Source organism: Aquila chrysaetos, chromosome 24 (genome assembly GCF_900496995.4).
Source record: "Aquila chrysaetos chrysaetos chromosome 24, bAquChr1.4, whole genome shotgun sequence".
Classification (NCBI taxonomy): Eukaryota; Metazoa; Chordata; class Aves; order Accipitriformes; family Accipitridae; genus Aquila; species Aquila chrysaetos.
The window spans coordinates 16,890,223-16,905,007 of record NC_044027.1 but is presented as its reverse complement, the minus strand read 5'-3'; the positions used below and the strand labels follow the sequence as shown (position 1 = coordinate 16,905,007).

The following is a 14,785-nucleotide window of genomic DNA, read 5'->3' as shown; positions in this document are numbered from 1 at the left end:
TCGTGCAAAACACATGCATCCAAACGAGATGGTCTCACTGGTTTTTGTGTTGCTAATCTTTATGCTATAAATTATGGGAAGACAAACATTTTGAACTAGGCTTACCCTCAATGGAAAATTAACTCTCTTACCCCTTCGTAGATGGTGTCCTGGTTAGCAGGCATGCCGGGGCCAATATCGGGAGAAACTGTCCGGTCATAATAGTTATCATAATAATTCCCATCATATTCTTTTATTGTTTCCTCGGTGAAGTCTTTATCCAGATCCTCTCCTCCTTGAGTAGCCTGGAAACAAAAGAGCAGCAATATATCAGGCTGCAAATCTCTCTATCTCTAGGCTGCAAATCTTTCTAGGCTGCACACACTGGAAATATAAGGGGAAGACTGATTTTTTTGCAAAGTGAGGATGCTTTGTAACAATAGTTACAAATAAAAAGCACAAGAAAAGTTAAATTCTGGAGTTTTAAGGTCACCAGTGACCTCCAAAGGTCTTTTCCAATGGCAGGCAAAAAGGATGGGAGGATCTTTATGTCAAAGCTTACACCCTGCCTTTCCCCATCGACCCCTGAAATAACACTGCGATCGTCAAAGTTTGAGCGAGGGAAACAAAACAGAGCACAAAGCAACAGCTCACATCAGGAGCGTACTGCAAACACTACAGGCCTAAAGAAACAGGGAATGGGAGTTTCAAACTCCAAGCCCTACTCATCTCTCTCAGCCTCAGTATTGGAGACACTGGATTATTAAGCATAAAAAGTCACACATCCAGTCACATATTTAAACTGCACATCAAAACCACAATGTGTCATCGTGAGTATCCGATTACAGCAGGAAACGTGGAAAAATTCAAGTTTGCTTCTACAAAAACCTCCTGTTTATTTAGTCTGGGATCCAAGTTGTAATTGTGCTTGTCCAAGGAGCAGAAGCAGAAATCTGATGCACTAATCCCTGAATCCTTACAGCATCAGACACTAGGGACCACAAGCAAGGACATCTAGACAAGTATCAGAATCGCCTTGCTTCTCTCCATACCCCTGTGCTTTCTGCAGCCTGGCAGGCAACTGCCTCTTGGCATCCTTTAGTCTAAACAGCACAGTAAAGAAGAACATGTGCTGATAATATTATTTTTTGTTGTTGTTTCTTTCCCATCCAGGTAATGACCAAAATAGTCCATAAATTGAATTATTTCCACTGCTTCCCAGAGAAATTATCTCCTTGCTATTATGAATTCAAAAAATCACTTAAATGTCACCACCACTTGCTGACCTTGCTTCTGTGCCAAAACTGCTCAGAACCAACAAGCATGAGCATCTGTATATAAACGCAAGAGGTTTTAAAGTAAGAATAATCCTAGTGCTAAGGCAATCATCACTCTGCCACCCCATCTTCCTTTACCTCTGCAAATACCAACTGGTCTTTGCAGAAATTATAGTTTGGCAATTACTCAATCAGAAAACGTGGCAAAGTCAGCATTATTTTTCCTTTGTACCGTTCAAATGGATCTAGCACTATCACACACACCTTTTATCCTGTTTGAAATTTTTTATCTAGGTTTGCACTTTAAAACCTTAAAACCCGTTTATCTTGCTATAAAGCTTTTGAGGATAACACAGCAAGCTTTTCTGAATTACATTTCTTGAAATGAATGTAAAAAATGTCTGGTTTAATATTTTGATTAAGGTCCCTAAGTCAATTTGCATGGAAAGATACGATATTTTGAATAACTGGGCAGAGAAGGAGGAAAGTTCTCCATGCCGAGATTTGCAGGTGCATTGGAGAAAAACCAAAACAAAAGCCTAAAAATAATCTCCTTAATTCTGTTAGACAGCCTGAATCAGAAAACAGTCCACAAAGAAAAGAGCAGGTCCAAAAAAACTGTGAAAAAAACTGTGATAGCAGCTTCATTTAAATCACCTTTTAGTCTTCTCTTTAGAGAGAGCGATGCAGATATGAAGCCCTGGTATATGCATCTGGACAAGTAAAGCAAACTGCCTGATTAATAGCAGGCAATGAACAAAATATATCTTTCCCTAGCTCCTCTTGTTCATGGGAGTATTGCTGCCTACTAAATCTCAGAATTGCTTCACTGGCATTTATCATGGAGTTATTAGCCATAATGAAACCCAAGCCCAGGAGAGTTCAGTGACTACGCCTGCCTCCACAACCTCTCGCACAGGCTCCACAAAGTTACACTTGTGTAAAACCAAATCCCCTTTTAATTCCCGTTGTAGGAATTACAGTCTTCCCAAAACACAGACACATGAACTCCAACAGCGACAGACGCGTCCCAGTCTTGCAGCAGGTCTGTGAATGGATGCTAAAAACGACCCTTCTGCATCAGACCAACGTTATCCCGTTTGATCCCAGGACCTACAGCGAGCAGTGCCGGGGCTGGCACCGCCGGCAGCTCGGGGGGACGCGCGGGGTCCCAGCTCACCTCCATCCCAGCGCAGCGGCACGGGGGCTCCAGCTGCAGACAGAAACCTGGGGCTGCTTGAAATTACGCCACGCTTACTCATGTCCACGAGCACTATTTTGTTCCCTAAACTAGCCAAAGAACTCAGATTTTTTTTTTTTTTTTTTTTTTTTTTAGGAGCAAATAAACTTCTCCAACCACTTTAGCAGGCTGTATCTCGCACTGAACCCTGTTTCTAATAACAGGTATTAGGCAGACAATTACACACACGAGCTCCTGATCCTCACTTCCATATTGCTTGTAAAGCAGTTTAGTCTGCTGGTGGATTAAAGGATTCTGTTTCCCCAGGAGTTTGTAGCTGCAGGCAGGGCCCTTAGCTCCCGCTCCGAGGTGTAAACCTGAAATCCATATCCTCTTGGGTATTTGTCCCTCAGGCTTTCACTTTTTAAGGAGTCTTCCCTATGTCACACTGCGTTAGCCCTCGCCTCAGTGCACGGGAATCTCCTTCAGCCAGGCAAGTCGTGTCCTTTGCTTTGCTCATCAGCTAAAAGATTCACCAGAGCAACCTCCCACCCCAGGAGCAGTCCTACAGCCCTCCCCATCTAAACGCCGTCTCTTTTGGAGCTGCTGGAGGTGGACAATTTGCACTTTCTCCCCACGAGATGCTTTGCTGGGAGCAGGCTGAGCTTTCACATAGGAAAACTTCGCCACGTTTCCCTACCTGAACTTTCCTCCTCTTCCATTTCCTTTTCCTAACAACTAAAGCGGCCCTGGAGCCTCTTATTTCCTCTCCCAATTTTTTTTTTAAGGTCATACTATCCAATCTTTAATTCCTCTCTATTAGAAAGTTCAAGCTTGGCCAAAGATTTCTGGCTCTTTGTCAGGAAACAGAAAAGTTTCCCACCCTTGGGTTCCCTCAGGTTGGCGCTCGCTTCCTCGATACGCTGGAGCCTTTTCTGTTTCTCTCTGTGTATCATTTTGGGCTGCTCAACCTCCTCCTCCACCGCATTTTTTATCCCCGGTTGGCTGGACTCAAGCCCCGCCACGCCACCAGCCCTCGGGGCGGCTGGCTCCCCTCCTGCCTCGCTCCAGCTGCTCGGCTCTTTGCTTGGACGCTTTCCCCGACACCTTTTCATTCAAGCTTCCAGGTCCAACTCCAACTATGTTGGCCAACTTTTGCTGTCTCTTTTGCCACCCTCCAGCACCTCCCAGAAAGCCTCCCATAACTAAGTAATTCTTCTCCATTTGAGGAGGAACCACAAAACGCTCCCAAGTCCCATCCTACCTCCCAGGAAACGTTATCCCACTATCGACTCCCCTTACTGATACTCCCAGATAACTAAGAATTTGCCTCATCTAGCATGGTTATTTCCTCGCATAGTGAGCTATACAGCACGCAGCTGCATGACAATTTATCTCAGTCTCATCTATTTGAGCACCAATATAAAAGGCAAGAACTAGGCAAGTCTTAAGAATAGAAGAGTCTCAAGTGCAACACATTTCAGTTGAAGCATATTAAAGTGTGGGTAACTAAAAATGTAATCGCTCCAACAGAAACGTCAGCTGTAGGATCTGGACTGATCTCATCTTTGAGCAGATCTGTGCACAAAACGGAGGGGCTCCCTCTGGGTGAACGCACTGGTTTGAAATCAAGGGTTTGTCCCAGTGTTGAAATGTTTTTTAAAAAATTACAATCTGAAAAACATAAAGATGCTATTCAGTGGGAATGACAAAATGAAAAATATTGATGTTCTCCATCAAATCAACATTTTAAGGATTTATATTAATAGCTTTGAAATAAAATGCTTTTACTTGGATTTTAACACCAACCCTCATTTTTCTTTTTGTCAGGCAAGCACTTTGCACAGGGAAATGCAGATGTCAGTATGAACAGATTTTTCCAGGGGAATAATCCTTAACCAAATTCTAAGTATCTGTGTTCCACACCCTGAAATATCTGGAGTGAAAATATTTTACAAGAAACTTCCTCTTCCAACAGCTGCCCAAACCACTTACAGATTTACCATATGGATGATCACATCTCCTTTGCTCTCAGGGCTACGAAATACCAGAATTAATAAAAAACAAAGTGAAAGGAAAAAACAGTCATCAAAATTACATCGGTCTCATTGTAGGTGACGACGGTACTCGTGGGGAGTTCAGCTTCCACGGCGTTTTCAGTGAGTCCGCCCTGGGGGTCTACTTCTTCGTTGTAGTTGACATCTTCATAGGGGAGAGGCGTGAAGTACTCCTCGTTAATGGTTTCGTAGTTATACTCATCCACGAGGGGGTCATCCACTGTAGCACCCTCGTTCGTCTGCTTGCCAGGGTTCCCTCCATCAGGTAATGGCGTAGGGGCAGGATAGTCCTATTGCAGAAATAAAAAAACAGAATCAGAGAAACAAAAAGAAAATTCTGCATCGTCCTCTACCTCCCCTTCTATAAAGGTGCCATTTATCCATTTATCACCGCGTATTTTCCAGGACCCCACGTGAGTACCTGCTTGGTTTCAGGTCTCTCTCCAGCAGCCACTTGAGGAGTGCCAGGTTTGGTAGTGGGTGCTTCTGGCTTTACAGCTTCATCAACATCTTCATAGTAGGGGTACTCATAGTAGTAGGTGTCACCTTCTCCCTCCCCATCGGTGTACTGCAAAGAGAAGATAAGAAGCAGAAAATAAGCTGGCAGCACCCAAGCATGCTCGTGCCAGCTCTTTTAGACATTATTTCAGGTCAAGGGGGCCACGTTGTTGATGCAGATCCACGAAGTGAAATCTCTCCCTTCCTCTCGTTCATCAGCTTCTGTGAAACCTTCACCAAGGGCCTGGCTTTGGGCTGCTTTGGCAATGGCTGTGATTTGAGAAGGTTCCAAATCATCTCTCGGTCCTGTGGCACCTTCTCCCTTATCAGAGAGGATGGACCTACCCTGCAGCAATTCAGTCACCCACGATAACGCAATAAAAAAAGAAAAATTATTATTTATTTTTTTTTTAACCTCAGGTTGTTGAGACCTCCCAGGTTACACATCTGACCTATTCAGAGAGGGGAAAAAACCACTTGAATCACGCAGCCACTCTGAGAAGTGGGGATGCTATTTTCACTCATCTGACTGCACTAATAGCATCCGTGTGACTTCCCATCCACCCGCGGCCCACAGGCAGAAGGGCTTCGAAAACAAGATATTTTCAGTGTTTTCCACAAGGCGTCAGTCATTCTTCAAAATGAAATACAAACAAAACATTTGGTTACAGCCGGGCATGGCAAATTTCTTCGCCAGTCCATTGCTCTCACTGGCAGCAGATGCCGGCGCGTGGAAGAGTTATTCTTACACGGAGCAACACAGCCCTAAGACAAGCCAGCCGTTGTTGAACTGCTGGCTGCAAAAGAAGAGTTTTATTTTCCTACTACCACATATTTTGACCATACCAAAGTCTATTTTATTTTACTTATTTATTGTTTCTCCAGAAGCGCTGGCAGAGCGGTTACAACACTTCTCCGGGGCTGAGCGGCCGTACCTCGCCTGTGAGCATCGCTCTGCTCCCCAAAGCCCTGCGAGGCGCAGGTTTTTAATTCTAGCCCAAAGCTAAGCCAGAGCAAGCTGATGGCATTACAGCAGGGGGGATTCGGCAGGAGCCTGCAGATCTGAGACCAGCTGAAAGCAAGAGAGTGCATGGACCAGCAAATCAGACCAAGAGAGCAGCCAAGATGCTGAGGAGTGGCTGAGGATGCCAGACACTTCAATTGCGATGAGCTGAGCCTGAGATCTCTTAAAAATGTGTAAAATTCAGGTGATGCTCTTCTGGAAGTCAACCACACCAGGACATTTCTAATTGAGCAGCAGAAATAAAAAGGTACCCTGTATCGGTCTTTTAAAATTTCTTTTGTTTTTTAAAAGAAAAAAAATCTGAGGCTAACTCTTTGTAGAAAAAATATTGAGCACAGCAGCTTATACAGATGAGCAGGGAGCATTTCTGCCAAAATGAAATTCAAACGTCAAATACATGGGCAAAATGTTTCCCTCTCCTTTAACACCTGTTGTTTCAAAGAATACTGAAAAAGCAGTATTCTGCTTTTTTTTTTTCTGTAGTAAGTGCTACTGCTTAATCTTTTTACAAGTTCAACAGTAAAATTTGAAATTTAGAAACAAGTGCCTGTTTTGGACAGGATTTGACCTGCCAGGGAAGGTCAGTATTTCACACTCGGCTCAGGTTGTCTCTCCTGCAAGTATTTGAGCTCCAAGCAAATATTCATTTCAGTCTCTGGAAAAGGGAGGAGCACAGAAAAGGGAAACTCCTGAGGGCAAGAGCCAAGACCAGAAGCTGCAAATCCAAAAAGAAGCTCTGTCTCGGGCCTTACAAATGAGCAGCAGGGAAGCTGAACAGGAGGAAGAAGCCGAGCGCGCTTGCATCCGCAAAATACGGAGCTGGATGCTGCTGCCCCAAAAGCATCCCCAAACCCTGCAAGAGACTTACGTATTCATCCTGGTTGGGGTCCTGGGACTGGGGGGAGTCGGGGATGGCGGTGTCGCAGTCGGGGCTGTAGTGTTCACAGTAATCGTGGGCTGCTCGGGGGTCCGCCACAATCAGGAGCTGCTGGATGTCACCCTGCGGGGAAGGAAAGACAGAGCGTCGGGGGGATAAACGCCACCAAGAAATGAAAAGCAGAACACTTGGCAGGGCCGTCTCCCTGACACGGGCACGTCGCCTGCGACGAGCCGGGCGAAAACCCTCCGTGTCCAGGGCCGGGTCAAGCTGCCCCTTATCTTGGGCTGCTCCGCGAGGTGTGAAGCCGCTGTGCTTCACGCCCGGTCCCAAACGCATCTTCCCGAAAGATAACCGTATCTGCAGAGAGGTCACCCGCACACCTACAATACTACAGTGCTGACAGATCTAGGCAAGGCAGGTCCGGTAAAAAATAAGAGAAAAGGGCTCTACGCACCCCAAATCAGCAGTGTCCTGCGTACGGTAAAAGAACTCCTTTCCTGCCCGGTCCCATACAGCTCTGCAGGGCTCCAGAGTTGTCCTGCCCAGTCCAAAAAGCTGTTTATCGGCCTCAAAACTTCTCTGCTTCTCCCACTGCATCAGCTGGTCTTATAAGACATCACCCCCCCTTTCTACATCTTGCCTCGCTTCGATTTTCCACCCACAACAGTGTGGCAGACACAGAGATTAGAAATGCATTCGATAATCAGAAAAAGAGAAAAGAGGGAGGAGGTTTGCAGTGGCTTATTGAAAACCAGGTGCACAGCAAGCTCATTTAGGCGGTGAGGCTGCTTAACAGACCACTCGCTACATAGTGAACGAAGCCCAAAGGTCAGAGTGGAAATCGCTTTTTAGTTTCCTAAAGAACCACCGCACTGCTTAACCATAACGCCAAAATCCAGTTTATTCAGTAGACAGTTACATAAGACAACACTTTACTACTTGGATTATTGGAGCTGACTTCCCACCTCCCCCGAATTAAAGTATCTTAGTTAATAATAGAAAAACATGGCTAAAGCATCAGGGGAAAAAGAAGGAGCATTACAGCAAAACCGGGAGGACGACTTGGGCACGTAATAGGAACCAGAGGCTCCAAACGGAGCCTGGCCAGACCAGCGAACAGCCCCGTGGAAAACCAAAGGATATTTTTGAAATTATGGGCCAAATCTGCCTTCCTGCACGCAAGCTGCACACGGTCCGGCCGCCAGTGCCGCTGGGTCCATGGGGAGCTCAGCCTCCCACGAACACATACCATCGACTTCACCGGAAAGAAAAAAACAAAGTGCCGGTTACACTTTTGGCAGAGATCCACCGGGAAAGAAGGTTGCAAGGACCACGCAGACCTGGCCGCATCCTGCCCGGCTGCGAGGGGTTTCCCTCCTCCGTTTCCAGATTCTCGCATCCATCTCTGCAGCAGCTCACCGTAACATCTGGGCACCTCTCAGATGCTACGCGAGTTACCCTAAAATTGAGCACTAGTTTAAGCTTATTAGTCATTGTTTCCTGTGAATAACCTTTACAAAATTAACAGAAATGTCTGCAAAGTGGTTTTCAATTTTCTATTTTGAGAAAGAGAAATAGTCTTTCCTTCCCTTTCCCTTTTTTTTTTAATAAATCCATAGAGCAGTTCTGTCGTTACTGTTCTGGCTTTTTCTTTTTCAACATAACCACCAAAAATGGGGATGCAGTATTGGGAAAACAGAAAATGCCAAGTTTTTGTTTCGTAGAACGCTTCCCAGTTCCAGCCAGCTCTGGCCACCACCTGATAACGTGACCTGCGTGAACTCGGCCGTGGTGTGACCTAGAGGACATCGTCCAGCCCTGAGCAGAGACTTGAAGGAGCTGGGGGGGGTGTTATGGGGTTACTCACACCATATATTATCATCCCTGTCTTCAAAGGCAGTTCACAGCAACAAAACAGGCTGCCCCTTTGGAGCTCCCTCCAGTGGGGAATGCTCAACCTGGCCAAGGCAATTTGCTTAAAGTTGATGATGAGAAGATCCTTCCAGCTGCTATTTCTGCACACAGGACCTCAACCACCCCTGCCCCTCATTGACACCTGAGTTAAGCCATTTATGCGCTTCTTGCACTTTAGTGGTTAAAGCTCCCCAGTTTTTCCATAGGGTTATGGGGAGTGGCCGGCACTGTTGGGATAAGCTGAAATAAAACAGCCACGAAAGCAGACTTGGTATTTGTCTCCGAGGCAAGGAAAGCAGGCTGAAAGCTTTTTCTTCCTGATAAGGTTGGATTTACACCTCAAGGAGAGCTGATAGTCTGCATCCTACAAGTGACCAGGACTATAACTGCGTTTCCTCGAGGAGCAGATAAAGCAAAGACAGGCACGTTGGCTAAACACAGTGCAAAAGGTTAAGCAGAAGAGAATTTGCTACAGCCGAGTTTGCTTTTAGTCTCAGTTGATGGCAGCTCCTGAGCTACGTATGGGGAGGAATCCTGGCTCCATCCCACCCTGCTTCCCCACAGCACAACAGGAGCTGAGCATCCTCTGGGTCTGATGGCTCAAGGCACTGGCAGCACCTTTGAGTACATGGAAAGACATCACCTGCAAGTCCCAGGAGCCACAGGCTCAAGTCTTGGGGCCACAGCAGAACCTCCAACCTCGCTCAACGCACCAAGGGACAGCGTTGGCCCAGCAGTCGCTGCTGAATGAGCGGGGGAGGATGAACAAGGGAAGCTTCCTCGGGAAGCTAGTTCTGGGTCAAGAACCTGAGAAAATCAGTGCATAACTGAATAAATTTGGTACGCGAAGGGTGCCAGGAAAAAGCGTGAGCTGCATCAGACAGCTCCTTCAGAGCTCACCACGCTTCATGAACGTCATTCAACATGCCTACTATTTTCCCGTTTCCTTTTCAAACGCAATCAATCACCCTGCGAGCAAAGTTCATCCTTTTCTTGTTGTTCCAGCAGTAGCGCGCAAGCATGCAAAATCAGAAGGAAAACCAACGCACCCGATTTCGGGGGAATGAGAGCCCCAGGGAGCATCTGAGCTCAAGTACACTGACATGGGTTGAGCAGCTCGGTGGTGGGGGAAGAAGGAGAGCTCACAGGGTTGCTGGACCATTCATCTTTGTTTCATTAACAGCAAGTGCACAGCACTGGTGGATACCCCGTGTTAACACTTGTAAAAAGCAGACAGGAGTAAAACCTTGTTAGCAAGATTCCCAGTCAACTGACCTCATCCCTCAGTGCAAAACAATAAAATGGGCTAATTTAGCCTGTAATAAAAAGCCCCACTATCTGAACTTCACAAAAGATGCACAAAGCTCTGCTGTCAAGAGCCCCATTTCTTTGATTTAAAAAGCCGACTTTAAATAGAGCAAGCCATGCTGGGAGGTTCGCAAGCCTTTTGTGTCCTCTCAAGTGTGTTGCCGCTAATAAATTTCACCAAGAGATAGCTGCCCCCAGCCCCAGCGCGGGCTGACAAAGGCAGCAGCCAGCTCCGCTCCCTTTCCTCACTCAAGTGTCTATTTGTTTCACTGTTATGGTTACACAAAACACCCAAGCCTCTCTCCTTCCTATGTCAGCATCTGCTTTTTTCAGCAAGAGCAGCGATAACGGAGATACCATTAATTCCCCCCCACACCTCCACAACAGCTACAGTTTTTCCATGAAACCTTTGTAAGAGAGAGAACTTACAATTACACTAAGAGAGTGGTTTAAAGACTTTACCGGCCAAGTCATTTAGGTTGTTACAACTTATTTTCAAGTAAAGAGGTATCCAAGTCAGGGAGCAAGTCAGGAACGCACTGGTGTTGCTTCGAAGGAGAGGTCACCAGCACAGCATCCTCCAGCCCCAGCCACCCCTGCAGACGGCGGGTAAAGTCCTGTTTTGGCATGTGAACAACTTGGGCACATCTGAGCACGCAGGGCTCAAGAAAGTGCTCCAGTAACCGGGGTACTTCTTAGCATGCAGAGGCTTTCTTGGTTTGCGCTTTCCTGGTTTGACAAAGAATTTGAAGTGTGTGGGGGGGAAAGGTCAATTTTTGCCTGAAAATAACCAATATTTCATCAGAAGAGCTAGTTTTTAAAAAGGGGAATAAATCACATTTTGACCTTTATTCCTAGAGCTTCCTGAAAAGAGGAAGAGGCAGGACAGCACATTTATGAAAATGATTGTGAATTGTGAGGCTTTTATTTGCTCCACCAAACAGATGTAAGTGCTAACTGTCAGGACCAGTAAGAATCCGTCTGACATTTATGGTAAAGCCATTTATGCCTGATGACTCATTTGCTTTATGGATTAAGTTCCATCGGGCCAGCTGAATTAAACTCCCCAGCCAGCTCCCAGACAAGACTGGAAAAGCTCTTCTGGAGCATTTTTTAACACTTATTCTATATGTGTGCAAAAATGTCACATCAGTTCCAATGACATCAACTTCAGTAACTTAGAGAAATCGCTGTGGTTCAACAAAACAAACAGCTGGCGAGGATAATCAGAGTGACTTCATCTGGCATTGGCAGCAGCTCCATAAATACTGGGATTCTTCAGGGCTCTCACTGCAATGCACCGATAATTAACTGGACTGTTGTTTTAACGCATTGCCCCAGAAGTCTTAGAGACTCTTAACACCCATAAGAATAAATACTGCTCGATGTGCTTTTTTTAAACTCCTACATTTTAATTGGATAACCACAGGCCCAGGATGTACAATTGTAATGCACACAAAAAAGTCTTAAAAAATTATTGGAAGCAATTGGGATGTTGCTGAGTTTTATTATGACAAACTCACTGGTCCATAAATGCAAACCCAGTCGGGTGGCTTAAGAGTGGCAGAGGTTCACTGCAGCTCTATGATGAAGTGAAAGCTTAGCGATCCCAGCCACCAGCGAGCTTCCAAAAAACCTAATCCCTGTCTCAGAGACAGCCTGCCAGCCCTCAGATGTTCCACTTGATAAAACCTGTCATCAGCACTTGCCCATGGACAGAGGCTCTCTGCTAAGGACACAGCAGCTGCCCTGCTCCAGGGCTCCGAGCAGCCCCTTGGCTGCACGGGTTGGAGTAAGAGCGGTATCGGAAAAGTCAGTAAAGAAGGGAAGCAAGGGGTGACCCAGAGCTCACCATGCCCCCGGCTCTACCAGTGTAGCGAGACCCCAAGTCAGAGGTATGATAACCGTTCAGAGCATCGGTGTATCTTTTGTTGTACAGGCATTATCCCAGATCCCTTGTTTTAAACACAGCTGCTCCAGAAAAGAAGCCAAACTGCAGCGATGGGGAGTCAGACGAAGCTTCATCACCCCCACCGGCCCCTGTGTCCTGAAGCCCTCTCGCAGGCCAGCCACGGACAGGAGCGAGCTCACCAGACAGAGCAACTGGTACCTAAAGGGCATCCTTTGTGCTTCCAAAAATTTTGCGCTACAAAATGGGATAGCAATAGTTGAAGGTCTGGCTCAAAAAAAAATAAAAGGCTTGACTTGCATGCAGTCATGAGTCAGCTACAAATACTTGGTGGTTTGGATAAATCCAGCGCGGATGTTTGCTTCGCCGTTCTGCGTAGAGGGGCTGCAGGAACGGACAGGGCAGCTTTGCTGTGAGACCTCTCCTATTTCCCCTCTCGGGCTCCAGTGACCACAAAAATTGCTTCCTCTGGCTTTTGGCACTCAGGAGCCTCTTCTGAGCCCTCTTTAGAAAAAATAGGTTTAATTAAGCAGAAAAAGGGATAGAAGTTTCACTAGAACCAAATATGGCTTCAAGGAAAAACCTCTCTTAAGGGCTGATAATAGTTTCTCTTTCTCACTGCAGCTCCATCTGGGAGAGAAGGTATCCTCAGAAACCCTGCTCTCACGACACATCAGCCTAGTCCTGCAATCCCACCCCAAAGCTAAGCCCTTAGCATTTCTGATATTAAACTTACAGAACACAAACTACAGTAACTATTTGGACAACCCACATACCTCTTTCCCTGACCACAGCAACAAGAAGAAAACAAGCCCTTTGGCTCAAAGGTATTTAACCTCCTCAGTAATTTTCAACCTTTATTTTATAATCCCAGGGAGGAAGCCGATTTCCTATCACGCGAGGATCCATTAGCCCCGGCCGCTGGCTTTGAAGAAGCGGGGCAGGGAAGAGCAGTCCCCTCCTCTGTGCCTCTTCCCCTTCCCTGAACCCTGCTACCCTCTGCTCTGAGCTGTCCTCAACAGCCAGCCCTGCTCCGATGGATGGAAACACGGTTGGGCAATGCCACGTCGTGCTTCCTCCATCCATAACTGCCAGATCCTTAGGTCAGCCATTCCATGGCTGTTTCTTAGAAAAGACACTTTTTAGAGCAAGGGGCTGTATTTCATAGGTGCTTGCAGAGACCACAGCAAGCTGTAGGTCTGTCAGTGTAATATCATAATACAAATTATGAGCAGTTTAGCAAGGACTCCTTACTGGAAGGGAAGGACAAGCGATTCTCTAAGAAGAGAACAAAAGCCAGATGGCTTTGCTAATTCTGGAAAGCTCTCCTGAAGAAGCTGTCACTCTGCCAATACCCAAATACCCGTCAAGGACTCAAGTCATTAGCAGAACAGGAGACACTAATACAAGGTTCATTTCCAGGCAGCTACTTTCCCCCCCAGCCCCAGCTCTGATAACCACGCAATGTAAATAACGCCCTACCCTAATGTAAACACTCCCTCGGCAGTGGCCGCAGCCGCCAGCGCAACACCCAGCACCCTCTGCACTTGCCAGAGCAAATGCAAAGCCAGAACTTATGCCAAAGTCCTTTTCTGTTTAAGTGACAACACAGAGCTAATTCCCAAAGACAATATACACAGTATTCATCAGCAGTATGCATTATTTACACAACTACTTTACAGGCAACGGACAGACCCATTCCAGTTTCCTATCCTTGATGGGTGACAGATTTTCTTGCCTTTCCAAATGGCTTAGTTTGTCAAACCCATTAATCATTGCTGACTTCTTCCTGCCACTTTCCCTGGAATCCTCACCAAATCCTGACAGCCCAGAGCTCTTTGCTCTCTCCAGTCCCATGTAACATCTCTACAGTCACCCTTTCCTCAGCCCTCTGCCACCCTGGTCCACTTGACCACTGTGTCCTGCCCCAAGAGCTTCTCATGTAGTGACTGGCAATGCCCCGAAGAGAACAGAAAAGGGACAAGATGAAAAACCCTGACCGAGCTCAAATGGATGTTTAACAATGGGGCAAGAGCCCAAGCCAAGCTCCAGACTTGCCACCCAGACCACACGGTCCCATTCTCCCTGCAGCAACTCCCCCATCCCTTCACTGCCAACACTGATTCATCCCCAGGCACTTCGCCTAATTGAAACCTCCATCCTTTCAGAAGAGACATCTAATCACCAGTTTAAAGCTCCCCAAAAGCTCTAGGGCTTCTTTATGCTTTGAGGCAATTGCACTTCACCTTATTCAACCTTGACCCTAACTGACTGAAGGGGGCCGCAGCGCTCAGATGAAGCATTACGTGTGCATCGCACAGTTTGCTACCCCAGGGATCCCACCGTAAGACATAAATGAGCATTGCTTCCAGGGGGTGACGTGTCTTTTCTAGCTAAAAGCTGATACCTAGACCTTGGAGGACAGTTTTTGTTTGAAAATTTACCAAATGGGTGGAAAAACCCAGATAAGGCAAATTAGCAACCTGTCACTTAATTAAGATCCAGGAACTTAGGGGATACAGGGTGGAGAGAAAAAAAAAAAAAAACCAAAACCACAATCCTTAAGAAAGGGGCAGCTTGGAAAACAGGTGGCATTGGCAGAAGCACAGAAAGCATCAAATCTACAAAGTATTTACTGCAAGGCTATCATAGCAATGCGTTTTTCCAGGGTTTTTGTTTCAGAGCTGGAAAAGCTACTGCGGGGACAGTGCATCATCCCTCAGCAGGTCCATCCCACGCAGCCCTCCTCCAGCCGCGGC

The 14,785-nt window shown here is 46.4% G+C and overlaps 1 protein-coding gene across 2 annotated transcripts in view; it reads right to left on the bottom strand.

The window, feature by feature from the left end:
* Nucleotides 1–14,785, bottom strand: part of COL5A1 (collagen type V alpha 1 chain) — a 159,901-nt gene that overhangs the window by 80,996 nt on the left and 64,120 nt on the right. For both annotated transcript variants that reach the window (XM_030000053.2, XM_030000054.2), the window contains exons 5-8: nucleotides 6,884–7,015; nucleotides 4,915–5,061; nucleotides 4,535–4,783; nucleotides 132–284 (exon numbers count right to left, since the gene is read on the bottom strand). In XM_030000053.2, coding sequence (XP_029855913.1) covers nucleotides 132–284; nucleotides 4,535–4,783; nucleotides 4,915–5,061; nucleotides 6,884–7,015 — 681 coding nt within the window. The remainder of the gene's footprint in view (nucleotides 1–131; nucleotides 285–4,534; nucleotides 4,784–4,914; nucleotides 5,062–6,883; nucleotides 7,016–14,785) is intronic.